The sequence below is a fragment of the Rattus norvegicus genome, chromosome 8, assembly GCF_021556685.1.
Source record: "Rattus norvegicus strain SHRSP/BbbUtx chromosome 8, alternate assembly SHRSP_T2T, whole genome shotgun sequence".
Lineage (NCBI taxonomy): Eukaryota > Metazoa > Chordata > Mammalia > Rodentia > Muridae > Rattus > Rattus norvegicus.
Genome location: NC_141541.1, coordinates 95,950,441 through 95,977,154, shown reverse-complemented (window position 1 = coordinate 95,977,154; position 26,714 = coordinate 95,950,441). Strand labels below are relative to the sequence as shown.

The 26,714-nt window shown below is 43.1% G+C and overlaps 1 protein-coding gene across 3 annotated transcripts in view; it reads left to right on the top strand.

The window, feature by feature from the left end:
* Window positions 1-26,714, top strand: part of Cep162 (centrosomal protein 162) — a 58,464-nt gene that overhangs the window by 29,517 nt on the left and 2,233 nt on the right. For all 3 annotated transcript variants that reach the window (XM_087561226.1, XM_087561225.1, NM_001277060.1), the window contains 12 exon segments: window positions 273-500; window positions 995-1,135; window positions 2,671-2,783; window positions 4,073-4,178; window positions 7,196-7,322; window positions 8,410-8,573; window positions 9,286-9,390; window positions 12,388-12,600; window positions 15,170-15,822; window positions 17,922-18,063; window positions 19,693-19,791; window positions 25,857-25,991. In XM_087561226.1, the coding sequence (XP_087417352.1) occupies window positions 273-500; window positions 995-1,135; window positions 2,671-2,783; window positions 4,073-4,178; window positions 7,196-7,322; window positions 8,410-8,573; window positions 9,286-9,390; window positions 12,388-12,600; window positions 15,170-15,822; window positions 17,922-18,063; window positions 19,693-19,791; window positions 25,857-25,991 (2,226 nt within the window).

Below are 26,714 nucleotides of genomic sequence, written 5' to 3'. Positions count from 1 at the left end.
TACAATTATTTTAAAAGGATTATAAAGTATGTGTTAATTATACACTATATATAAGAAAATATCATAATTGAAGTTGATTAATATACACAAATAAAATATGACATTTCTCTTCTGTATTCACATTGCACATCGCTCTTACTGTTTCTTTGTAGTGGAACATTAACCATGTAATTTCCAGTCTTTTTTTCAGTTTGTGTTCTAATCTTAAAGGTACAACTAGTGTAATGAAGCAATGGTTTTTTGGGTTTTTTTTTGGTTTTGTTTTTTGAAAGGAGACTTTGGGATCCTATGGTGGGAACAGAGAAAAAGAATTACTAATGTTGAAAAGAGCTCAGGACGCTGAGGAAAAATGGAGGGGCGCCCAAGCGCTAATCGAGCAAATTAAAATGACGTTCTCTGAGAAGGAGAAGGAGTTGGAGAACACAGTGGAAAGCCTAAAGAGGCAGCAGGAGAGAGAGCTCTTCAAACTGAACCAAGAAAATTACATTCTTCAAGCCAAGGTAACAAACGCACCGTTCTGTTCTGGTTTTCCTTTTTATTTATTTAAAAAAAAAAAGTGCTTCTTACTAAATTCCTTGTCATCCTTGGTGTCTGGAGCTGTTGACTTGATGTATTTGCCACATAAAATGCAGACTTCATTCTTGGTTCTCTCCTTACAAAAGAGTGAACTGGAAAGAGGAAAAGGAAAACTGGCTCATTTGGGTGATTTTCCTATGTCAGTGTTCTTTTAAAACCACATCCAAGAGTTCATTATGACCTGCAGAGAAGTGAGGCTTTTAGCAAGAACAGCACGAGAAGGTGTAGAATCAGTGTGCCACTGTATGTCTCTGAGTCTCTTCTCTCCCCAGAAAATGTGTCTAGCGTGACTGCTAGTGTGGCCATAGCACTTCCCAGTTTGGGCACTAAGGGGGACGCTTTGGGTCTGAGAACCCCTTTATCTTCCTCACTTCTTCGTTTTCTCTGCGAATAAAACAATCCCTCCATTTTCTTAAAGTTAAGTAGCTTTGAAGAAACAAGCAGAAAACAGAGGTGGCTACAATTTGGAGAAACATCTGATCCTCTCACTGAAGAGAAACTGAAACAAATTCAAAAAGAGATACAAGAACAAGAGACACTTCTTCAAGGCTACCAACAGGTTTGGCAACATTATAAAAATAAGGCATATTAAAATACTGCTGTGGTCATGTAACATTCAGATATAAGTAAAGTAATAATTTGACTAATGGCTTCCCCCCAACACACCTTTTGTCCCCTCTCCTCCTCCCACACTCCCTCCTGTGCCCTGGGACTCACTTATCATCCAGATGGGCCTCAAGGTTGTGATCCACCTCCCAAGTCTTAGGTGCAGACATGCACTGTCTTGCCAGTTGTCATGCACGTTTCTTATTAGCCAGATTAAAGCACCTAAGAGCATCAGTTCTGGGTTAAATAAAAGCCTAGTTTTAAGTCTTAACATTAATGTTTGCTGTGAAGCCATGTGCAGTCCCTCTCACCCTTCTGTCTTCACAAGGAGGGAAAACCTGGACAGGTTTAAGACGTACCCTCCTCCTCTGCCTCCCTTTCTGTCCTGTTTCTCCCCGCTTGTCCCCCACCTCATCACTTTCTTCATTACAACTATAGTCTGAGTTCCGAGCCATTCTATGTCACCCAGAGTGGGTTGGGAGAAAGCATTGTCACACTGCTGCTCTGAGTGTGCTGGCGGCACACGCTGCCACGGTTTAGTGAGCTCATTCAGACTCTTCGTCCCTGTCTCATCCTGCCGTACAGAGAGGGCTGTTGAAGATTTCACAGACGCTTAAGTATGTCTGCTGTCACCTCAGAAGGCATTCTTAAGTTCTGTGTGTGTTGACCCGCCATCTGCCAGGCACTCGTCCACACATGCTGAGGAAATCCAGAGGTTTTGCTATCACCTATAAAGCTCTTAGTTTTTAGCAAATGTAAAGTGAGTTCAGTAAGTCTAATAACATCTAATCACAGATTCATCTGTTCCATATCTAATTACCTCGCTGTTAGAATCCCCTTCTGGCCTAACCGGAATTGAGTCTATAGTCCCACAGGGCTCTCTCACCCTTAGCTCAGTACATAGGTGATAGGATATGTTGACTCCATCTCCACTCTCTTTTGTACATTTATACTCGTGCAGTTCAGTTTACTATACTCCTTAGCCATTAGACCCTTCAGTTTACGGTAATTTTGTATCTTTTCACCCCTGCTCTGCTCCATTCCCCAGCCAGGAGATCCCTTGTAACTTGTGGTCTCTCGGGGCCACGTGCTTCAGCTCCATCTTTCTTCCCCTCCTCTTCTTCCTCCCCCCTCCCCTCTTCCTCTTCTTATTCCTCTTCCTCCTCCCCCCTCCTCCTCCTCACGCTCTTCCTCCTCTGTGCTCCTCTTCCTCCTCCGTGGTCCCCCCCTCTCTAGAACTTCTCCGCTCCACCTTCCCCGCCCAGTCGTAGGTGTCGCTAACCTTTATTTACAAGTGAAAACAGGCAGAAGGTCCTGGTGAAGTCACCTGAGTACAGATCCGCTCTTCATCCCAGGCATCAAAATACAAACAGCACCAGAGCAGCCCACCGGAAATTTTAAAGACCACTTAAGTGATTTTCTATTAACATTTCATTTTATGTTATACTGCAATTTTTAACTAAAATCCATGTTTCTGTTTTTAAAAAGGAAAATGAAAGGTTATATAGTCAAGTAAAAGATCTTCAGGAACAAAATAAGAAAAATGAAGAGCGGATGTTTAAAGAAAATCAGAATTTATTTAGTGAGTTGGCCTCTTTAAAGTAAGTTCTTTTGACATTTTTACACTTAACTGTCTCTAAGCATGTTATATTAATAATGTGGGTTTTTCTTTAAAATGGTACTTTTGCATCTTTCTGTTTTCATTTGTACACTGATTGTGTGTGTGTGTGTGTGTGTGTGTGTGTGTGTGTGTGTGTGTGTGTGTGTGTAGAGGGGGGGGATTTTTTCTTTTAGTAATTGGTATCTAGTATACCCACATGTGATTTTTGTCATTGCTTTTAAGAAACTGAAAATAGAGCATTTGTCTTTGTCCATAGATAAACCTAAAATGATTAAGTATTCCCCACGCAGTGATTTGATCAATCACACAAAAGTAAGCAGCACGGTGTCACCTTGGCCTTTGGTTCTGTAGAAACAGAAGCACTGTGGGATAATTCTGGAAAGAAAAAGAAAGAATAATTGTAGAAAAATAGGAAAAGGAGAGGATGAGAAGGTTATGATCTCACCTGACTGCAGAGAGTGTGTGGGTCTGTGTTTTATTGTCCCTTTCTCCTGGTCACTGTGGCCCCAAGGCAGGTGTGCTGATTCGACTTTTGAAAACGATTAGGTCTTCTTTCCAGGTGCTGTGTGTAAAGATCTCTGGCACAGATCCAGTCTGAACTGGAGCTACAACTCAGTTGGCAGAGTCCTGGTTCTGTCCCCAGTGCCACATGCTGTAGGCTCAATGACACACATCTGTAATCACAGCTCTCAGGAGGTCGTCCTCAGCCACATAGCAGCTTAGAGACCTCCTTGAACTACATGCGACTGTGTTAGATACTGGATAGATAAAACATCGCCACCACTGGCTTCTAGAAAGTACTCCAGAATCCCAAACTAAATGAACTCCCATGATAAAATAATCTACTTAAATGATGTATTTAGAACATAAGGCTATATTATATAGATTTATTGAAAAATTATCTAAACATTTAATCTGAGGTCAGCTGTGTATTGGTTTTGTTTGTTTCCATGTGTTACATTGGGGTTTGTGTTTGTCAGAAGATAGGAGGTAGCAACAGTGAGACCAGGAGTGCACAGGAAGCTCTAGAAAAACATCACATTTTCTGAGACATTTCATTTCTCTGAGACTTAGAAACAATGTTTGTAAATTTCAATTAAACTAAAATCTTAGTGTTTCTATTCTTCTAAAGTGAAAAGTGAAAGCATTTCCTCAAGCCTCCTCCTCTGACATTTCTAGTGATCCATATAGTTTGAGTTCAGTAACGTATTTTGTATTAAAAGGAGTACCTTGTTTTTTAAAAAAGAAAATCTTTCTCTTTTAAATCAGAGAACAGATGCACAAAAATCATTTTCTGCCTCAAGCAGTTGAAAATATAGAACCTACCAAAAACCAGAGTTTTACAGATCTTCTAGCAGAATTACGGGCAGCACAGGTAAGTTGAATTAGTACTTTAACTATTGAGGTCATCATATAAATTTCAGTATTGTTAAAAAATATGTTTATAATAAATATATAAACAATATATTTTAAACACTTGAAAATTAAAAAGTATCTAAGATTAGCATTTAGTATTCATGTGACTTTAATGCACAGAAAACCTTGGAAAGTGGTTTAAATGGCCCACACTCTACAGTACAGCCTCTCCTCAGGTATTTATCATACAGAGCCATATGAGAGGCACTGCATCTGGGGCGCACATGTACTGTATTTCAAATAGTCAGACCCACTTTATTAATTCCACCAACCCATGAGTGTGGGACATCTTGCCATTTTCTAGTGTCTATTACTTTCTTCAGAGATTTAAAGCTTTTATTGTGTGCCCAGTGACTCACAGGGGAGAGAAAGTCATATTTTCTGGGCAGAACCCCCTCACATACCATGCTGACATGTGGTGGTCTCTGTCCCTGCATTTGGCACACCTAGAGTGGACATCCATCTAACCACTGAGTGTGGCTGACCTCAGTGACACTTCAAATTCTGACATAATCATAGTAGACACTACTGAACAGCATGTCTAAGTCAGAGAGGTTAAACAGTGGTTAGTGCAGAAAGGTACTGAGATGTTGAAGCTCATAGCCCCTCTGAAAAGATATCCATGGATCACAGATGTTACACAGTGTTTAATGAAATGAGTCTAAGGTATCTATAAAATCCAAAATTATATGCTGTTTTATGAATAATTTGTTTTCTTTTGTGAGACTTAACTTTAAATCATAAAATAGTATACTACATTTGTGAGAACTTGTAGTTTTATTACTGAGTCCAAGACTTTCTTCAGCAATTTTAGGTTCTGTTGTATTTGTGTGTGTGTGTGTGTGTGTGTGTGTGTGTGTGTGCGCGCGCGCGCGCGTGCGTGTGTGTGCACGAGTCTGTGTGCGCACGCGTCTGTGTGTGCATGTGTGTGCAAGTGTAGAGTTGTAAATGCTAATTTTAATATAATTAATTATTAAATTAATATGGCAGCTGTTTTTCTTTATCCTAGCTAGTTCCCAATAATGACACAGAAACCAAGGTTCACTTTCAAGCTTCACCTCAATACTTGGGCAGTCAATTGATCTGTCTTAATCACTTAAGCTAATGTGACTAGCTTCCAGCCAAGATCTCCATAATACTTGTATTTAGAGCCTTCCATGCTTCTGCTGAGCTCTTATGAACTCCTTTTGTTCTTTTAATCTGTATCTCTCTTCCTCTTTCTCTCCTTCCCCTGACTGGCAGAGTCCTGCCCTATTCTGTCTTCTGCCTAGCCACTGAGTATCAGCTTTTGATCGACAAAGCAGAGAATAGGTGACGAGAATTGTTTACACAAACTTGAGACAGGAGATTCTTGACATAAGCATTACAGCGCCATGTCTAGAGTGGAACAGATGTGAGGGCAGAGAAATCAGCATTTGAGTGACTCAAGGGTAAACTTTACACAGTGTACAAAAATGTTATACCTACAAAGAACGATTGCCATGTGCTTATACTGTAAGTAGTGAGAGGAGTCAGTACACAGATCCGTGCTGTATAAAACAGGTGCAAGCTTGTGTGGGCATTGAAGGGATTACTAGGAATCCTTCCTTGCTACAAACTGAACTCTGGGATTAAAGTTGTGTGCCACCATACCTGGCTGATTTCAATAAGTCTTGTATCATAATTGCATAAAAGGGTTGAACATTAAAATAAAGGTTAAGGGGCTGAAGAGATGGCTCAGTGGTTGAGACCACTTTCTGCTCTCAGAAGGTTATGAATTTTGCAAACCAGAAGAGTGAGCATAGCCCAAGTATTGACCGAAGTGTAGAGTACAAGGTATTTGGGGATTCATTTTGTTTTTTAAATTATTCATATGTGCATGGGTGCTTTGTCTGCTTGTGTCTATGTACCATACACATGCCTGGTGCATGCGGAAGCCAGAAGAAAGCATCAGATCCCTGAAGTAGAGTTAGAGATGGTGTAAGCCACCATGTGGATGCTGGGAATCAAGTCTGGATCCTCCAGAAGAGCAGCAAGTACTCTCAACCACTGAGCCATTTCCTCAGCCCCTTAGCCTCTCTTGCCATGTTTAACCCTTTATGTAATTATGATACAAGAGTTATCAAAGTAAGCCAGGCATGGTGGCACACACGTTTAATCCCAGGTGCTGGGAGGCATAGGTAAATGCATCTCTGTGAGTTGGAGTCCAACCTGATCTGCCTAGTGAGTTCTAGGTCAGCCAGGCTTACATAGTGAGAACCTGTCTTTAAAATAATAGTCATCGTTATCAGAAAATAAAAGTAAAATCCTGCTTTTAGGTGAATAGTAATAGGTCAAGTAGGGAGTGCTAAGGAGAAAATGCAGCTGTGCTTGGAGGTGAAAGGAAAGCTTGCATTTTCAGAGAAAGTGGCCAGGCAAGGTCTTCCTGGGTCTTCTTTTGAGCAGTCATGACCTGAAGGGACAGGCAACCTGGCAGAAGGGTAAGGAGGCATCGATAACTGGAGGGAACAGATTTCTAGTGCTGTGTTTAGCCATAGTCAAGACTGAGTTGTGTGATTTAGAAAGTCATGGATAAAGATTTGTGGCTCACCCTGAGAGAAGAACCACCAGAGGGTCCAACTGGAGGAGTACGACTGGTCCTGCTAGCTTCTGTGAGAGCAGGCTGAGGGGCTGAAAGGGAGAAGGGCTTACTTATTGTGAAGTTCTTGCAGCAATGCAGGGGAAGGGTTACTGACCGTCAGTAAAAAAGAACACCTGAGGATAATAGAGGGGAGTCTCCACTGGAGTGCTGAGAAGACTGGACTCAACCCTACAGACTGGGAAGTTACAATGGTCCAGGAATAGAGCACCCTCTGTCCCTTTTAGATTAAAATGTGACCTGAAATTTAGGAAACATTCATGTCAGTATTTTTGATGGGTTGAGTGAAGGAGAAAATATCCCATGATTTATTTATTGGTTTGGAAGTAACCTATTTTTATGTTCCTTCAACTATCAAGAAAGAAAAAAACCATCTGATGGAAGACATCAAAAGACTGAAGCAAGACAAACAAGCTCTTGAAGTGGACTTGGAAAGAGTGAAGAGGGAGAGGGACCAAGCCAAAGATCAAATCGCCTATACCACAGGTGGGCACTGTCTCTGTTCTCTGGTTGATCTAAGCCTGAGTTCAAGTAATAGAAAGCAAGTGGTATCATTAAAATACTTACCCTATAAGTAACTTGTAGTCTTTGAAACATTTTCAAATGTAAGATGATATACACTTCTTATTTTTAACAAGAACAGTTGCAACGTCAAGGGAGAATCATACGTTAATTGGATGTATAGCTTTGTGTTGAATTGTTCAGAGGCCTGTGGTGTTAGCCTGACTGAGAGCTTCCTGAAGGCAGGGCTAAAACATGCTCTGAAGTATTTGCCCCATAAACGTACAACACTACAATATTTTCTAGGAAATTAAAGGAAACCTGGCGTAGCATCCACTAAGAGAAATTCCAGGAGAAAGATCGGGATGAACAGCATTTAATGGGATCAGGGAAGGGGCATGGAACACACACCAAGCGTTTGGGAGAAGGATGGCTTTGGAGCCCCCCCTGACAGTGTGATTTGGAAGTAGAGGAGTGGAGGGGGGCTCTGTGTGCCTCCAGCACGAGGCTGGGAAGGTCAGGGGAGCTTTACACCAGAGTCAGTCTTCTGTCCACAGTACCTTCAGCTCCAGTGTAAAAGCTATACAAAGAGCCGTCCTTGAGCGCAGGAGAATATGATGTTCCTTTCTAATCTCTAAAGCGCAGAGTAAAAGCTGTTTTCAAGAATTAATCTTGAAAGGTCAATAACCTTTTTCATGTAAATTTCTGTTAGCTATAATAATACATTTTTATTTGTAACTATAGACATTCCTTATTTTTATTATTCCTTAAATCTATTCATTTTCCCCTGAAAACAGCTTGGTTTTCATAATAAGTCAGTGGGAAATAATCACACATTTCAAGCCATTCGTCCTTGCTATGAAGTAGATTTGGATTATTTTATTAACAGAGTCTCTTGGCTCTGTTATTAAAAGACTCAGCTAGATTCTGATCAATACATCAATTGTTTTTGCCTTTTGTTTCTTCATAATGCTTTCACTAGATATGCATTTTTATTCATAATAAGAGCAATTTTGTTATTACTGTATTTTGAAAAATTACTGTCAGGTTATTAAGCCATTTTATCATGTAGGTGAAAAATTATATGAAATAAAGATTTTAGAAGAAACACATAAGCAGGAAGTCAGTCGTCTACAAAAGCGGTTACAGTGGTACGCTGAAAATCAGGAGCTTCTGGATAAAGACGCAGCCCGACTCAGAGAGGCCAATGAAGAAACTGAGAGGCTGAAACTAGAGGTACGTTTGCACCCAGACAGTGTGCTGTGCTGTCACTCAGGGAACTTGCTGTCCCGGCTCCCTCACTGCGCTGTGCACTGCTCTGCCACTGCGCTGTATCCTCAGCTCCCACCCTGCCTCTTCAGGTCTGGATTCATAGCTAGTTTGGGTTTGGTTTGACTTTAGATGATGTCTTTTTAGGTAGACTCTAGATAAGTGCCAGCCATTTATCACAACCTGACCCAGAGGGGCCTCAGAGCCTCCTCTGTGCCCTCGCTGAGTTGACTCCCTAGCCACACAGCATCTCCACACTCAGGCCGCCTGCTGCCTTGTCCCTGCGTTTTCACATGCCTCAGTCTCTTCCTCCATCACACCAGCTCAGGTTTCCACCCTCAGCTCATTCCCTGCACCCTGAACCTGCTCTGCCTTCAGTAAGCAGTGTTCTGTTGCTAGCACTTAGGTCTCTGTCAGGTGATTTTCTTGTCGGTTTACTTGGTTAAGCTTCTCAGCCATCTGTTTCTACAAGTGCACCGACCCAGCTTCTTGTTTGCCCCCATTTCAAGCAGCCAGTGCTGCACCTCAGAGACACTTGGAAAAAGGAATAGCTCAATTAGTGTCTGGTATGGAGTTAATTAGTGAATTAACACTATACCTCTCCCCGCACACACACTTTTGGGCTTTCCTGTTGCTATAAATATACTTCTTACTTTCCCACCTCTTCCTTTGTGAACAGATTGAGAAACTGAAAACTGAGTCTGGGAGCCCAGCAAATCAGCAGAGGCTACGCTCAAAGGAGAGAGCTCTTGATGCCAAAAGAATTCAGGACCTGGAGCGGCAGGTAGGTGTTAAAGACATTTAAAAAATTATTGAAGCACTTTTAATATATACAGTGCTTTGTTTCAGTGTTTCTCACAAGACATAATATGAAAGGATTTATGAAATCCTTAAAATGTGTAGCAGGTTGCATAACCCAGTTGGAAGATGGAAACCTATTGATGAGAGATCCTTCTGCCTTCCAGCTCTAGTCAACTTCTAGAAGGAGGAAGCAGACACTGGAAGCATTTGGGTATAGCGTTTATTTCCTGCCATTTGGGGGGCTGAAGCAGTAAGATCACTCAAACCCAGGAACTCAGGACAAGCTCGGGCAACATGGCAAAATCCTTTCTCTCTCTCTCTTTTTAAGAACAGAACTAGTCCATAGCCTGAACTTCCCCACCCCACCCCCAACCCCAAAATAGGTGGGAAGGGAGTACAAAAAGATTTTAGAATTAGGAATGTTGCTAACTTGGGCAACATTACAGAGAAAACACCCTGGGCCAAGAACATCCAGTGTCCCAGTCCCCTGGCTGTCAGCCTGAGACTCTCACAGGCTGGGCGTCTCAGGTATTCATTTCATGGACCATTAAAATGTTACTGTGACGCTTCTTAAAATGAAGGAATTTTTATTGCAGTAGTTTTGGAGGAATACAGTTGATTTCCTTCATTTTTAAAACATTCTGTATAGCATTTATATTACAGCTGAATATTAAACATCTTCCAGCCTTTGATGAGGGAGCAGGACTTGCATAGTCTTCTATTCTCTTCTGTTCTGTTTCTAAACAGACAACTATTATTCCATCACAGTCCTAAGACTGTGAGGTCATCACAGAGACAGGCGCTTTTATGAGGAGGAAAACTAAGTAAAAATTCAACCCTGTTCTTTCACAGGACCTTTCTGGTATTAAGAGGTATGCCTTAGTAATTTGGTTGCAGGGCCAAGAAAAGATTAGGTCAAACATAGCTTGGAGAGCTAGAGATTCACTAGTAAGTGTAGTGCAAAACTGTACTCAGGGGGGCTTCGGGCTTAAGGGTTACCTTGACAAGCATAGAAGCAGCTGTCGGGAACCGAGGGGACAGAGACAAAGGAGCAAGGCCATTAGATGATCTCTTTAAGAGAGATCATGTCAGACTGGATGTGTGCCAGTAAAGAAATGGGATGCTACCATGTGTGTAAGGGGCTGGGGAAATGCTTGCTATGAAAGCCTGAAGCCGAGTTCAGTCCTTAGCCTCCAGCCACAGTCAGGCATGGTAGTGTGTGCCACCCCAACACTAGAGGGAGGAGAACAGAAGTAAACCTGGGCTTACGGGGCAGCTACACAACAGGCCCAGCCCACCCTTGTCCACCAAGCCTAACTCTGGGAAAATCCCTATAAAATCATCTCCTAAACCCACTCCTGTGAAATGGCACGCAGGATTGACCTCCATTGGCTTCTGATTGCAAGTGCAGGTGTACACATACTCATATTGTCCTTCCTTCCCTCCGTGTCTGTCTGTCTGTCTGTCTCTCTCTCTCTCTCTCTCTCTCTCTCTCTCTCTGTCTCTGTCTCTCTCTCTGTCTTGTCTTCCCCCCCTTTCTCTCCCTCTCCCTCTCCCTCTCCCTCTCCCTCTCCCTCTCTCCCAAATGGTGCTCCATGTTGGCCAGAAACATACTCTTTATAAACATATACATCTTAGATTATATCCTTGAAAATACTCCTGAGGACTATGTTAGTGAGGTTGCTTGCTCCATGCACTCTGATGTGCCTGCTTGTCTGTCTGCTTGAGCATTTCTGTTGTAATGGTGTTATACCTGGGTGTGGTGTATACTTGGAGTGTATCACAGTACAATGAGAATCACTCTGGGCCATGGCTGAGATAGATTAGCTGTAAATAGAACATAAGAATGAGGCTAACTGGGTTACTTTGTAAGAAAAGGTTTACATTGTTTCTATTCATACTTTTATTTAATGGACTATTCATAGTTTGTCACTGAGACCTTTTTAAAATTTGCTTTGTGTACCAGTCATTTGTATCATTGACCAAAGAATAAAATTTTAACCCAAAATTCAAGAAAGTACAGATAGAATTTAACTTTTCTCCAAAAATGTATTATATATTTCATATGACATTTTAATATTTATATAAATCTATTTATTTTAACATTAACATATGTTAAAATATTTTAATCTAATTCTCTTTAATGTATGTGGCATATATATCTGCTCTAATGCTTAATAATTTACTCAAATATAACTATATTGTTACTACCAGAGGAAACGCCTCTGAAAGTTGTCCAAGGGAAATAAACTTGTAGTATGTACCCAATAGATCACAAATGCTAGTGAACCGTGAGTGCAGGCAGCTTTTAGAAATAGAAATGCTCGCTGCTGGCTTTGCAGATGGTATGTTCTGAAATTTCTACTGTGAATTGTCTATAAACATGATTTTGAGCCCTAGCACTTAGGAAAGGTAGTCCTTTTTTAAGACAAATTCATAAGAAAGGCCAACACTTACCAGTGTTCACTCTGTGCAAACGCTTATCTAGATGGAAGCAAGTTGGTCCTCCGTGTGTGGACCTGTGAGTTAATATTGCTGGCACCCTCGCTTCACTCATAAAGCAAGGATTTGGGTTGAGCAAGTCTTATCAGGCGTGCCCTAACACCGTCTACTCTGTGTCTTAGATAAGGTTTACTGCTCACTACGGGCAGCTGGAGAAGCATTTGACTGTTGGGTTTAGTATGTAGTTCACAGGATACCATGGCCATACTTCATTGTAAAGCAGGCACAGGCACTGCACCTGCAATACCAGTCTGCAGCTGTACGTCAGGTGGCTAAGATGATCACCGTCAGTTGAGCAGGGTAGCTGGATATTAGAAGGCAATCTTTTGAAAGGACTGCATCCTGTGCCTTTAATTCAGCCTGGAGACAAGCTGTAAGCATCCTTGACATGACTGCTGTGGCACTATCTAAGCTTAAATGTTGAACTGCTTTACCCTATGTATATTTGTCAACTTACATGTGTTTAACACTCTCATAGGTTAAAGAAATGGAAGGGATTCTGAAGAGAAGGTATCCCAACTCTTTACCCGCTTTGATACTGGCTGCCTCGGCAGCTGGTGATTCAGTAGATAGAAATACGGTGGAGTTTATGGAGAGAAGGATAAAAAAGCTAGAAGCTGATCTAGAGGGCAAAGATGAAGAAGCCAAGAAAAGCCTTCGCACCATGGAACAGCAGTTTCAGAAAATGAAGGTAATGTATAGGGTCGCAGAGATGGAGGCCCCAGCCCTTGCTTTAGCAAAGCACTCTGGGCATCCTTGCCCACCAGTGACTGCGTATAAAAGAAGTCTGAGTCCATCGTGTTTTCTTGAGCTCCACCAGCCACTCCTTTCTATTCCAGACAGAACAGTCAAGTATAAGATACCTTTATGTACTCCTGCTGGTATTAGAGTCAGAAGGGAAAAGTCAGGACAAATAGATTGAAACACCTCTGCTGTGTGTTCAGAATCAAAGGAGAGAAGACCCTGTCATTACTGATACATCTCACTGAAGTTCCTCTCGTCATGGGTGTGAGGAGGAGATAAGGCAGAGGCACCCACCTTGGAGGTGGGATGGGCTACTGAAGAGCATCCTTGCCCAGGAGTTCCTTACTTTCCAGCTTTTCCATTCTTCTAAGTGCCAAAACAAACCACGGATGCAACAGGACGTGGCATACCAATTGCTCTTTCCTCTGCTGCCCAGCCTGACCAAGGCAGGTGCTGCTTTGTGAGAGTGGCATCCCCTGATGTGTGGGCTTCAGTCTTTACATTCCTTTAGTGCTGCTTTGCAAGCCTGTGGCATCCAGCTCTGATTAGTTCCTTCTCATATTTGTAAACACTTACCCCAGCTCTATCAGGTTCCTCTTACCCCACCTCATATCTTTGTCTATATGTGCACATACCCTCTCCCTCACACATATCTGTCTGTATGCATGTGCACATACCCTCTCCCTCACACATATCTCTGTCTATGTGCACATACCCTCTCCCTCACACATATCTGTCTGTATGCATGTGCACATACCCTCTCCCTCACACATATCTCTATGTGCACATACCCTCTCCCTCACACACATATCTCTGTCTATATGCATGTGCACATACCCTCTCCCTCACACATATCTCTATGTGCACATACCCTCTCCCTCACACACATATCTCTGTCTATGTGCACATACCCTCTCCCTCACACACATATCTCTGTCTATGTGCACATACCCTCTCCCTCACACACATATCTGTCTGTATGCATGTGCACATACCCTCTCCCTCACACATATCTCTGTCTATGTGCACATACCCTCTCCCTCACACATATCTCTGTCTGTATGCATGTGCACATACCCTTTCCCACACACACCCTTAAGGTGGTTGTTCTGGGGTTACATTAAGGGTTTTGTGTGTGCTAGACAGTTCCTTACCACTGAGCCACAGTCACCCCATACACTTCCATGTTTGCTGATGCCCCTTGAGCAACTTCTGTGTGATTATATTAAATATCTAGTATTTAATACATACTTTAATCAATTAACCTGATTATAATTACTATTTAAAGTTCACTGAACACATAGGGATTGTAGTGTAAAGTCTAACCTACACCGTTTCTGTGCCTGTAAATCTGTGTACACTAACTTTTCTTCTCTTACAGTTCCCTATCCTGTTCCACTCCTGCCCTTCCTCACACGGCCTGCCACCTCCTGCTCTCATTTCTGATTTTTGGTGGAGACTAACATTCAATAACCTTTGTGTGCCTTCCTGTTTCTAGACAGCCCTGTATCTGCTTGCCCCGTTTTTGACTCACCCTTGAAGACCAAATGTCAACCTGCTGTCTCCACGCAGTCTTCCTGCCTCCTCCGGTCTGCAGACATCAGCTGCCTCGGCCCTGTTCTGTGTTTCTTTCCTGCAGGTGTCACAGGACGTGGCAGCTGTTGTGCTGTTCTCCTCCCCCAGACCTTTATCTGGTTGAAAACACAGCTGAAGATCAATGGAGCCAGGCCCAGTGCCTCATATGAAGTTGTAGCTCAGTGAATGCTCATAAATGAGCAAACGTCGGTGCCCGACTCAAGTAGAATGACCTTTATTGTTTACATTCCATTGCTTTACAAGTGCAGCATAAAAGTGCTAAGCTGTTGTACTCCCTGTTTGAAGATGTATTGTTCTCAGGAGGTAGAAGCAAGAAGGTCACAAGTTCAAGGCCATCATAAGCCTCTCTCAAAAACAGAACAAAGCAAATGGAAAACGTACCGTATCTCAAACACCTCAATACCTCCAGCTGCTTTCTGTGTTTATCCTCAGAGTACCACAGCGTGCATGAAGAAGCAGCAGCATAAGTTAACAGTAATGGTTGGTTTAACACTGATAAAGTGTCAATTCTATTATTTTAGTAAGCCTCAACTAGTTTTTTTCTTTTTGACACAGGATCTCATGGATCTCAAGCTGGCCTTGAATTCACTATGCAGTCAACAGATAAACTCCCAATCCTCCTGCTTCCACCTTTTAAGTTCTGGGGTTGCATCCATGGGCCACTGCACCTGTCTCTTAAGTTTAAGATTTAAAACATTTGAGGTCTTTATAAGCACACATTACTTAATATATATGAATCAATTTTTTAAATGATATAGTTACACCCTTCAAAGAATAAGAGCTCAGTACATCTGATTTTCAGAGAAAGTTAAAGACAGGAATATGTGAGTGTTTGGACAGAGGTCTCATAGGAACACAGGGCTTCAGTAAGTAATGATGTGTTTGGCAGGGTTGTAATAGGGTCTGAATTCTTTCCTCAGATTCAGTATGAACAGCGGCTGGAAGAGCAGGAGCAGATGCTTGCCCACAGGCAGAGGGAAGCTCCACAGAACCAGCATAACAGCTCATCCAGGCTCAAGGCACTCGAGACAGAACTTGGGGGCATAAAGGAAGCCCACCAGATCACTGTAAGAAAGCTGGAGGCTGAGATAGATGTTCTTAAACATCAGAATGCTCACTTAGAGCACAAGAAGAATGACAAGGAAGATCAGGACCTCCAGTCCATAGAGTTCCAGGTAGAGCAGGCGCAGGCTAGGGCAAAGCTGGCCAGACTCAATGAAGAACTGGCGGCGAAAGGGAGAGAGATACAAGACCTTACAAAAACTGTGGAGAGGCTCCAGAAGGAGAGAAGGATGATGCTGTCTAGGCAGAGTCCCAGAGGCAGAGAAGAGATGGCTGCCAAAAGGCTGAAGAAAGAAATTTTGCATCCAAATAGTGGAAATGCAAATGCCTTCTCTGAAACATTGGGTGCCAAACTGTATCACCCACACACCTTCACTGACTCTCACATTTCGGAGGTCTTAGAAGAAAACTACAGATTGAGAAGTGAGCTGGAGGGGTTGACTTTAGAGAGAGAGAAGCTGAAGATGGAATCTGAAGCTGCCGTGTGCCAACTGGAAAGCTCCATGAAAAGGTAAAGGGTAGATTGTCCGTGCACACACAAGAACACAAAGGGGCTGGTGTTTTAATTATGAGGCATATTTTGTCTGTAATAGCTTCACCTTGAAACACATTCAGAACTACATTGCCAAGAAACTGCAGTTGCTTGATTGTTGGAATGCTTGCCTTCTGTATGTGAAAGCCTGAGTTTGGTCCCAGCTCCACAGAACAGGGTGTGTGGTGGATCCATGCCATGCTCAGTCAAGCACTTGATAGAGGCAGGGGATCAGCAGTCCCAAGTCATTCTTGGCTGTGTAGCAAGCAAGAGACCAACTTGGGATACGTGAGGCTGGTCTGTTTATTCTATGGCGTGTGCAGAAGTATGTGACGACAGGATTCTCAGTGCAGTGACTTTCCTACTGGATGAAACACCAGATTCTGGTGACCTGACACCTCCATGCCAGGCCTTGTACTCACACTCATCTCCCTGCAGGCTCCTTTCCCTGCCCACTGCTAACTCAGTTCCAACTACAGACGTTTTTACCTCCTTTATTGCTCGAGTTTACTGTCTAGAAGATGCTATATGCTTATAAATGTTCCCACCTGTACCACCTTCCTCATTTCTCCCTTATTTCTCTCTCAATCATCTTGCTTTAAATTTTAATATAATAATAATAATAATAATAATAATAATAATAATAATAATAATAATAATAATCTTTAAATGTCCTCATAGTCATCTGGTCGCTGTGTCCTTCAGAAACTCCCAACTCTCTTAAATTTCAATGCCAACTTTCTCTGCCTAGAGTCTCAAATCCCATGGCCACTCTGGTTCAGTCTCTGGGCCTAACTTGCATGTTTCTTTGTTTCTGTTGCTCAGTTGTGTTTGAAATTCTACTTCCTCCACAAATCCTTTCTTGGCAACTCTCAGAAGATTGCTAACTCCCACCCACAACTCCACATAAGCATTGATTTTTCCAGCCCGGTAGCTCCCACAGAACAGATAGGAGATCACGTTGCTTTTGCATGCATACAGCTGCCTGGACTCATTCATGCAGGATGAGCATGGAAACAGCAGCCGCGGTGCATGTGGATTGATTGACAGCAGCTTTGGCGACTGATCTCCACGGTAGCCACATTCTGAACTCCATTTCTCCAGTACTGAGTCTAGGTGTTTAAAGTGAGGGGAGAATCGGGGAGAATGGCATTCTTTGCTAGAAACAATTTGAAATTATTTTGCCATTTGAAGTTTCTTAGAGGAAATTGTCTTTAAGTTTCTGCTATGTTGGTGGTCTATTTCTCGGATATGAGAAGTCTTCCTAGGCCTGGACTGAGAGTGCTCTTACTATAACTGAGCTGTTATGAGCGTTTTTGGTTTTTATGCTTTTCCTAGAACACTAACTGTGCTGCTTCCTTAGAGAAGTAGCAAACAAGCAACTGACGCTTGTCTGTCATTGTAAGTTGCCATTTTAGTTCTTAGTAGCAGTGATTTGTCACCTCAGCACTGGGATGCATGTACTTTGTCAAAGAGACAAACAAATTATCACATATACGATACAAATTAAGTAAATAATTCCTTATCTGAGAATTAGCATAAAATTTTTGTATTCTCACAGCATGACACTGTGTAGTCAATTGCATGCCCAAATATTTGTGAGCTGCCAATAAAACCCCTGAGGATTTTAAAGGAAACTGCTGTGCTTATCCAGATAAGAACCCAAGTGAGAAATCTGAGTGTACCTTAAAAGACAGAATGACTAAGCATCTGCTTGACATTCAGACAGGTGAGCGGAACATAGGAGTCCTTGGAGAATATAGCTCCAGATGGAGGGGAGAGTGGAAGGTCCAAATAGTAAACTCCATTTGGGCTTGACTTGATCTGAACAGTTCACAGATCTGCACCCTTGGTGTGGCCTCTGAGTGTCACTTTTCCTAAACCCACTACTCTTACACAACCTAGAAAATGCTAGTGTGTGAGTCATTGGAGAAGCTCGAAGCATCCTGTTGACACAGCTGGTGTGCAGCAAATAGAACTCCTGCTGCTGCTGCTGTTTCTAGGCTTTGAGTAATGTGTGGGCCACCTGAGTTACGTGAGTGCGAGCCACTTTCCATGCTGTCTTGTGTTTGTCCTAGGGTCAAGGACGATGCAGCAGCACACATTGCATCCCTCAAAGCAGCTCATGAGAGGGAAATAGAGAAACTCCTTTGCCAAAATGCAGTAGAAAATTCCTCTTCCAGAGTAGCTGAACTGAATCGCAAAATCGCAACTCAAGAGGTAACTGGTCTTTCTAAGACTTTAGTGATGTATTTTTAAGACTGTTGACAGAATATGATTTAAAGTGGAAATGTTCTTTTTCAGGCTGATGATACAAATGGGAAATAATTATTGACTTGATTTTTATACATATAGAAGGGATACCATTACTATATATTTAACATTTTACCTTAAAATTATGCCCTACAAGTAAGTGTCTCTACAGACTGTCCCTACAGTTCTCAGATCTTCTTCTACATAGGTGGTCACAGGTGGCGGTCACAGGGGCTGAGGTATGTCTAGCTGACTAGGACCTTTTCACTAGGGCTCACTCCCTCCCCCACCCCAAGTCCCAAATGACAAGTGGTTACCTCATGCTCTCTTCCTGCTTGTTGCCGTTCATCATAGAACAAATAATGACTCCAGCCAGTGAGGCCCTAGGGTAAAGTAATGGTCAGAGACACAGCAGCTCCAGCCCATAGGAGCACAGCTTTCAACCATTGTGATAGGTCACAATGCTGTCAGTCATCAGCATTTCCTGCAATGGCTGTCCTCCTCCTTGGGTGACAAGTACTTTGAATATCTGAAAAGAGCTGCCAGGTGGCTGTTTTCTGTACTTTACACAAGACAGTTTAAAACATCGTGCAGGAAGGAAACATAAGCTGTGGTGAGTGGAACTAAGTGTTCCTTCTGCTTCTCGGCCTTTTCAAAGACATCGTTCAGAAGACAAGCTAAAGGGAGGCTGCAAGAAGGCCATGCCTTCCTGCCACCTCTCCCACCGGTCACCGCTTCCTATCCTTATAATTACCAAGAAAAAAACCTTCATTGATTGATTGAAGAAATTTAAATAAGGACAGGTTACTAAGAATTTTTAAACCACTAAACCATCAGCTGCCAACTGCTGTTAGCCTTTTGAGAGATGCCCTGTTACAAAGGGCTACATATTGGAGCACCTAGGGGATGAAATGCAAGGGAGTCAGGACAGTTCCTATAGTGTAGTGAGACAGATTTTAAATGCTATTCTGAAGTATTTTTCGAAGTGGCACTCCAGGCAGCCCTGTGGAGCCTCTCCAGGTGACAGAAGGCAGCTGGCACTGCACCGAGGTGATTTGCAGAGAGTCTGGGAGAGTGAGAGAGCAGTGTAACTACAGTAACTAACATACAGTGTGCTCTCCTGTGATGGTGAATATAACATTGCAAAACATGAGCTCCATGGAAGTGGGCGCTGTCTCCTCCTCATTATAAAGGTCTAGTTCCACAGAGGAGAGAGCTGAGCCTCCCCACACTCTCAGAATGTCTGATGGAAGTCTGTTCAGGGAGTCCAGGTCCTTTATCTAAAATTATGAACTTGATGTTTTTAGTTCACAGATACTATAACCTTTTAATTAAGAAAAAAACTAACATCCTATATATTCACAAACTATAACGCTAATCCGGTACATTTCCAAAGCTTACACTTTGCAGAGGTTTTCTTCTAAAGGTTTTTTCAGTCCTGAGTTGGCTTTCTTACATGATCTATATAGTATTCAAGGGGGGGAGCCTTGTTAGCCAGATAATTCTCCGACCTTCTCAGTCCCCAAGGCCAGATGAGGTCAGGCGAATTCAGAGTTGTATGGCTGGAGACTAACTCCACTTGTCCTAATTCCCTAGGTTCTTCTAAAACATTTCCAAGGTCAAGTTAATGAGCTGCAGGGCAAACAGGAATCCCTTTCACTTTCTCAAGTTCGAGAAGAAATCCTACAGAAACAGGTAAGAAATAGCCAAAATACTGGGTTAAATAAACCCTCCTAGAAATATGTTATGTTCATATTTGTTATAGATTTTTTCAAACAAATGTACACACTAACATAACCTAGAAGTCTTTGTCACATATAGAAAATTCATAAGTAACTTACGATAAAGTCTGCTTTCTAAAAAGTAATCAATTTAGAAATGAAAACCGAAATCTGTTCTGATATGACTTACACAGTACAAGCCTCATTTGACTTACATAGTACAAGCCTCATATGACTGTAACCAGTAGGTCTTGTAGCTTTATTATGTACAGGGTTCCTAAGCAAAACTGCGAACAAAGCCACCCCTCAAGATCCAGAGTTCCGTGCCAAAAGGCCTGGAACATCAAAAACCTATTACTACATGGCTGGTGAGGATGGTACTGTTTATGGTGGCTTGTTTCAAGTTACTGTGGAAAGTAGGAAGACTCCAGACAAAAACCTACAGATGCAGTCACAGCTATCCCTGGGTGGGACTTTAGCAGCACCAACCTAGCAACAAAGACTGAGAAGCCATAGGCCCAAAGCCAGCACACAGAATGCTGCTTGTCCCTCTGGTAAACTGCCTGACACAAGCCAACACTTATGTCCCTCTGGCTGGCAGAAACCAGAGTTCTCACTACTCCCAAAAGCCAAGCTATCAGAACATGAGAATAAAAAGGAGCAGTGTATCTGTTTATAAAAATTGTTAGATCCCCAATCCTTTACTCCGACTTGAGTAACAAGGCTTGTAAGACCTGGCATGGCCTCTGCCTGTGAGTCTCCTCCAGCAGATGGCAAAAAAGACAACTAATCCATGGCCTCTCAAGAGCTTCAAGATCCACAGCCGCATGCCACATGTAACAGTTAGCAAAGAAGTGAGGAAAGAACAATGAAAGACTTTACCGTGCCCTCTCACTGAGAGTACAGCATGTGGCTAAGGCCTGTAAGCTTAGCACTCTGTAGACTGAGGCCATTCCAGGCTACAGGCAGAGGAAGGCCTTGTTTCAAAAAGCCAGAGAGAAAAAGGGAGGGATGGATACGATGGGATGGGATGATGGACGGACGGACGGACGGATGGAGAACATTGGCTTTAGTGAGAACTCTCACATTACCTTAGCTACTGCTAGCTTCCCTAGGATCCCATCCACAAGTTCCAGGAAGAGTTGGGTTTCCAGAAAGCCTTGTCTGAGTCTCTAGAAACTGTCAGGAAAAATAACATCCATCAGTTCTATGAGTGCTTAGTGGGACAGGCTTGTGTAACCAGCAACACATTAATTAGTTTCAAGAAAAGCAAACAGGTTGATTGGCGCTCACTGTACGGAGCAAGCAGGAGAAAACAGTACAGAATGCCGGCTCAGTGGCTTAGAGCTCTGCCTACAGCAAGCAAACGTATGTGGACACAGCAGGACACAGAAGGACACAGAAAAGGAACTGGATTTCAAAGGCGGGGGCAGTAGGAAGGGGTAAATGGAAGAAAACTTTCAGAGTGAGGTTTGATTTCAGACTTGTCGAAAGTCTTCTTGGCTGGGCTGACGGGAGCCAAGCTGTTGCCAGTAAAAGATTCTGTATCCTACCTTAGCCAGAAAAGGCTACAGGGAGAGCCTTTTCTGTTCGATAGGTCGTGGTTATCGTGGTTATTATCCACTGAAAACCCTGTCAAAGAGACACATTAGAATTTGTCTTCCTGCGACACTGACAGTCATTAGACTGTGTCACCAGGTGCAGACTTCTCTGGAAAACCACCGCCACTCATTGGTTGAGGCTCCCTTTGATTCTAGGAAGGTGTGTGTGTGTGTGTGTGTGTGTGTGTGTGTGTGTGTGTGTGTGTGTGTATTCACTTGCGTTTCACTGCTCAAGAAACACACAGAATCTTGCTAGCCATAATCAATCATTAAGCTTTCAGGATCTCACAGAATTGAAGGAAAGCTTTTAGAACAAGCAATGGCAGGAAATCTATGTTTATGTTTGCTGGGCCAAAGAGCAAGGTCACATCTAACCAACTTATCTTCCTGTTACTGTCTTGTTAATTTGTTGACACAGTGATGATTAAGGCAGTTCTTATTAAGAGTAGCCAAGATATGTAAAAATGACAGCATTATTATACTGTTTTCTGCTGCTGTGGAAGCACGTGAAGACTGATGACTTATCAGAAAGCACTGTTAATGCAGACACCCGAGAGCATCATGCCAGTAGCTGCTGGAGCCTTATACTACGCATCCCGCAGTAGAAGACAGAGGGCAAGAGAGGGCCAAGCATCCTTTTCTAATAGCCTATTTCCAGAATAACTTCCCGCTCACTCCTTCTCTAACAACTTGGTCCACTCGTGAACTGGGGAGGACACACAGAAAGCAAACCGGCTGCAGTGTGTGTTGGGCCTTGTCCCTCTAAGACTCCATAAGCCACTGTCTGCCGATAGAGATGTGCTCTGCTTCTTCCTATCCATTTACCGGAGCTGCTGTAGCATTGCTAATGCCATAGCCTTGTGTATACTGAGGCATTCCATCTCAGTTTAAAGGGAAAATGAACTGTTCCCACCTCTGAACTCAGGAATTATCTAAGCTGAACTTTCGCCATGATAAACTAGGCAGTGACAAAGCCCAGCTTCTCTGCTTTCTCAGGAGTCACAGTCCTGTGAGCTTTTCATTACCCAGCTAATTCATGCATTCGCTCAGGGAAAGGATGAATCCTGTCATTTTGCATAGCCACAAATGAAGGTACACTATACATCCTTAAACAGTGGTCAATCCTGTTAGGCCTTTTGCTAGTTTGTATTTGTAAAAATACTTTTTAAGGACCATCAGAAAGCTGTGACTTAGAAGACTTCGAAATATAGTTGAAGCAAAGACCCTCAGTGTCCTTGGGAATTTACCTCTGTCACTTAGGGAGCTAATGCCAGGGGTCAGAAAGGGCTTTCTATAGATGGCATGTTGGTACCAAGCCTCTGGACCAGACAACATCCATCTGTGTCCCATTTTTTAGGAATGTGACTACCAACACAAGTGCCAGCCCCACCAGCACTTTCTCCCTGTGGCCTGAGAGCGTCCTCTTCCATGCTGTGCAACTAAAGACTATAAATAGCACGGACACGACCCCTCACCCAGAACTCACAACCACTCTCATGAATCTGCAGTCTAGACTATGGAGGTGCCCATGGACAGGGCCTACACAGTCACTGCCAAGGAGATTGCAGAGACTGCACTGTAAGATCATCCACCACAGAAACTCAGTCATCTACCCAACTGACACCCTGTAGCTTGCCTATAAAAGCTACTCCCAAAAGTTGGGGGAGACAGCTACATTGGGTTCAGTGGCACCAATACCACAGCATAAGAGACATGAAATAGTATCCTCTAAAAAACATAATTTTCCAGAATCCTCATTTTGAAAGAAACTTATAAAATGCCTGAAAAATAATTCAAACAAATGATCATAAGGAAATTCATGCAAGAGAATATAGGAAACTAGAACAAAGAAATGAGAGCAATTCCAAATATGAATGAAAATTTCACTAAAGAAGTAAGAGACTGTAAATGAAAGAGGAGCGGCCCATGAAGCCAGTGGAACACCGTTGAGTGGACCAAGGTTTGCATAGTAGGAGTTGCAGGAGGAAGAGACACAAGCATAAAAGTCTGTCTGATAAAGTATTCAGCTGTCTCCCAAATCTTCTACGAGATCAAAGGATCCCCCAAGCCCAACTAGATCCTCACGGAGGCAGGTTCTGATCAATGCATTAACATTAAAGATGGGAAATTCTAAACTTCTGTGTTTTCCAGGACAAAAGCATCAAATTACTAGGGTTTTGAAATCCCGGTGGATAGAAATATTTCTGGTGGTCAGTATTTCTGGTGAACTCTTTAAAAAAGTCTGTTAAAAGTGATTTAGAAGTATTCAGTAAAGTTTCAGGATGTAAAAATCAGCATATAGGGTCTAGAGAGATGACTCAGCAGTTAAGAGCACTGGCTCACAACAGTCTGCGACTCCACCTCCAGTGACACAGTCTGGGTGAAGCTCCTCTTTCTAAACTACAGTGACCATTCCTTATTGACATAACTGAGACTTTAGTTGACATTTTATAGCTACTGAGCATGGGTTAAATATTCATATATGATATTAGATGTTAGAAATTAGAAGCTATAAAATCTCCTATATTCCCAATGCCCCAAATGCATTTGTTACCCCCTTTCCTATTTCCACAGGAGAACAAACAGTGTGGAGTTAGTCATTTATGTGTGAATGCATGTGATTTTTAAATTTAAAAGTCTGTCCATACCTAAGAGTATATTTAGATAGATTTTTCTGTTGGTACAACTCCATTAGCTGTTTCTTACACCATTAAGCAAGACTGGCAATAATAGAAACATATATTGTTTGGTCTGAATGAACTGCGCTAAGAACACAGGTTAATTTACTTGATGCTAATCATAACCAATAATAAGCACGGTTTTTTCCCACTATGAAGGTGAAATTTATGCCAAGAAAATGAAATAACTTTATCATTGTTACTAGCCAGCATACAGAAAAGAAATGCTAGCACTGAACCCATCAGTAGTAGAAAAATCAAGGGTTCAGAAATCCTGAGGACTCTTATGGATCTTAAATTCTGTGGCTCAGACTACAAACATAATAAGCTGAGGCTGCTTAGCACTAACGCTCTGTGGACTGTCCGTCCGTCCACTTCTTTAAGATTCAAGTCAGTAGCATCCTCCATAGGCATCCTACCAGCCACCTCTGAGGTCTTCTTCCCACCCTGCAGATCATTGTCCTCCTGGAATTCCCATCTCCTGTTGGCTTCCAAAGACCAGGCATGGGTTACAGGTATTGCAGAAGAGGCAGTGACTTAGGATGAAAAATCATTTTCCAGCCATAAACAGTTGATGAGGAACTAGTGATGTAACTCAGAGATAAAGTGACCACACTGGGATATGTGAGCCCCAAACACACGCCAAAAACAAGTTTACAAAATTAAACTATTTGACCCTCCATTCTGTGTAAAATCATGGCCCCATCAGCTTTTTGCTCAGTCACCATGCCTGCAGTTTTTTCCTAAGTAATTTCGAGTAGTCACTGTATAGCATACACCATGTATATGCCCAGCGTGAGCCCCTCCCTAAGCTTTCTGCAGACCACTGTGGTGCAGGACCACCTATTTCTCTGGTGACTGTGACACCGTCAGGATGTCTCTCATTTAAGGCATTTAGCTTGCCTCTGATTTATTATGCATTTGTGCTCACTCTTTTCTCTACTAATTTAGGGAAGATGGAGGAAGTGTTGTTATTATTATTAGATAACGGTATTTTATGTAAAACATGATGGAATGTGTCAATCTAGCCATCTTCATTTTCTTATTATTCCCTTTGCTATAGCAGTTAGCGAAACCAGACCTCTGATGGAACTTCTTACTATAATAGGAAAATGCAGTTAATTGCTTCACTATGAAATCTCTCAAATCCCCTCCCTTTGTTCCTAGTACTAAAAAAGCTTCATTTTTCTCTGCGGTGAGAAACCACGGGTGCTGCAGTGACTAACCCCATGAAGGCAAGGACCGTGCCTTCGTCTGCTGCATCCTGGGGTCCTGAGGGAGCAGCCACCTAACACGCGTGCGCGCACCACACCTCCACCCTGCTTCATTCTCTTCTGGCAAGCAGATCGTTACCTGTGGAGCAAATTACCAACATTATAAAGTGATACAGGGGTCATCAGAACACTAGAAATAAAATGACTGAGTTCTTTCCGTGCATTGAACACTGTGGTGCTGACTGCACTGTGCTTTTAACCGTAAAGCAGTTACTAGCACAGTAAGGTGAAGACGCTCCCAGCTCACTTGCACCCCATAACTAATGAGGAGAGCAGACCTCATCTGGAGCTAACTGGAACGGAAGGTCAGCTCAGCTAGACCTACCCTTTACTGCTTGGATATTAGAAGGGAAGCATTAATCTCTAGATGAATCCAAGGCGCCACTTGAAAACTCTTCTACAAATATCCTTGATTTTCAAGATTATCTATGTGAAAATAATTGTTTCCTTGTGATTGAGGTTTTTCAATTCCTACTTCAATTTTAGATTACAAAACTCTTGGAAGAATTGAAAGAAGCCAAAGAAAACCACACACCAGAGATGAAACATTTCATGGGCTTAGAAAGGAAGATCAAGCAGATGGAGATGAGGCATAAGCAGAGAGAGCAGGAGCTCCAGCAGGTAAAGCGCCTTGGGGTAAGCAGGGGTGCTCCTCACTGCAGCGCCTTGGGGTAAGCAGGGGTGCATCTCACTGCAGCGCCTTGGGGTAAGCAGGGGTGCTCCTCACTGCAGCGCCTTGGGGTAAGCAGGGGTGCGACTCACTGCAGCACCTTGGGGTAAGCAGGGGTGCTCCTCACTGCAGCGCCTTGGGGTAAGCAGGGGTGCATCTCACTGCAGCACCTTGGGGTAAGCAGGGGTGCGACTCACTGCAGCGCCTTGGGGTAAGCAGGGGTGTTCCTCACTGCAGCACCTTGGGGTAAGCAGGGGTGCTCCTCACTGCAGCGCCTTGGGGTAAGCAGGGGTGCTCCTCACTGCAGCGCCTTGGGGTAAGCAGGGGTGCGACTCACTGCAGCACCTTGGGGTAAGCAGGGGTGCTCCTCACTGCAGCGCCTTGGGGTTAGCAGGGGTGCGTCTCACTGCAGCACCTTGGGGTAAGCAGGGGTGCTCCTCACTGCAGCGCCTTGGGGTAAGCAGGGGTGCATCTCACTGCAGCACCTTGGGGTAAGCAGGGGTGCGACTCACTGCAGCGCCTTGGGGTAAGCAGGGGTGTTCCTCACTGCAGCACCTTGGGGTAAGCAGGGGTGCTCCTCACTGCAGCGCCTTGGGGTAAGCAGGGGTGCTCCTCACTGCAGCGCCTTGGGGTTAGCAGGGGTGCATCTCACTGCAGCGCCTTGGGGTTAGCAG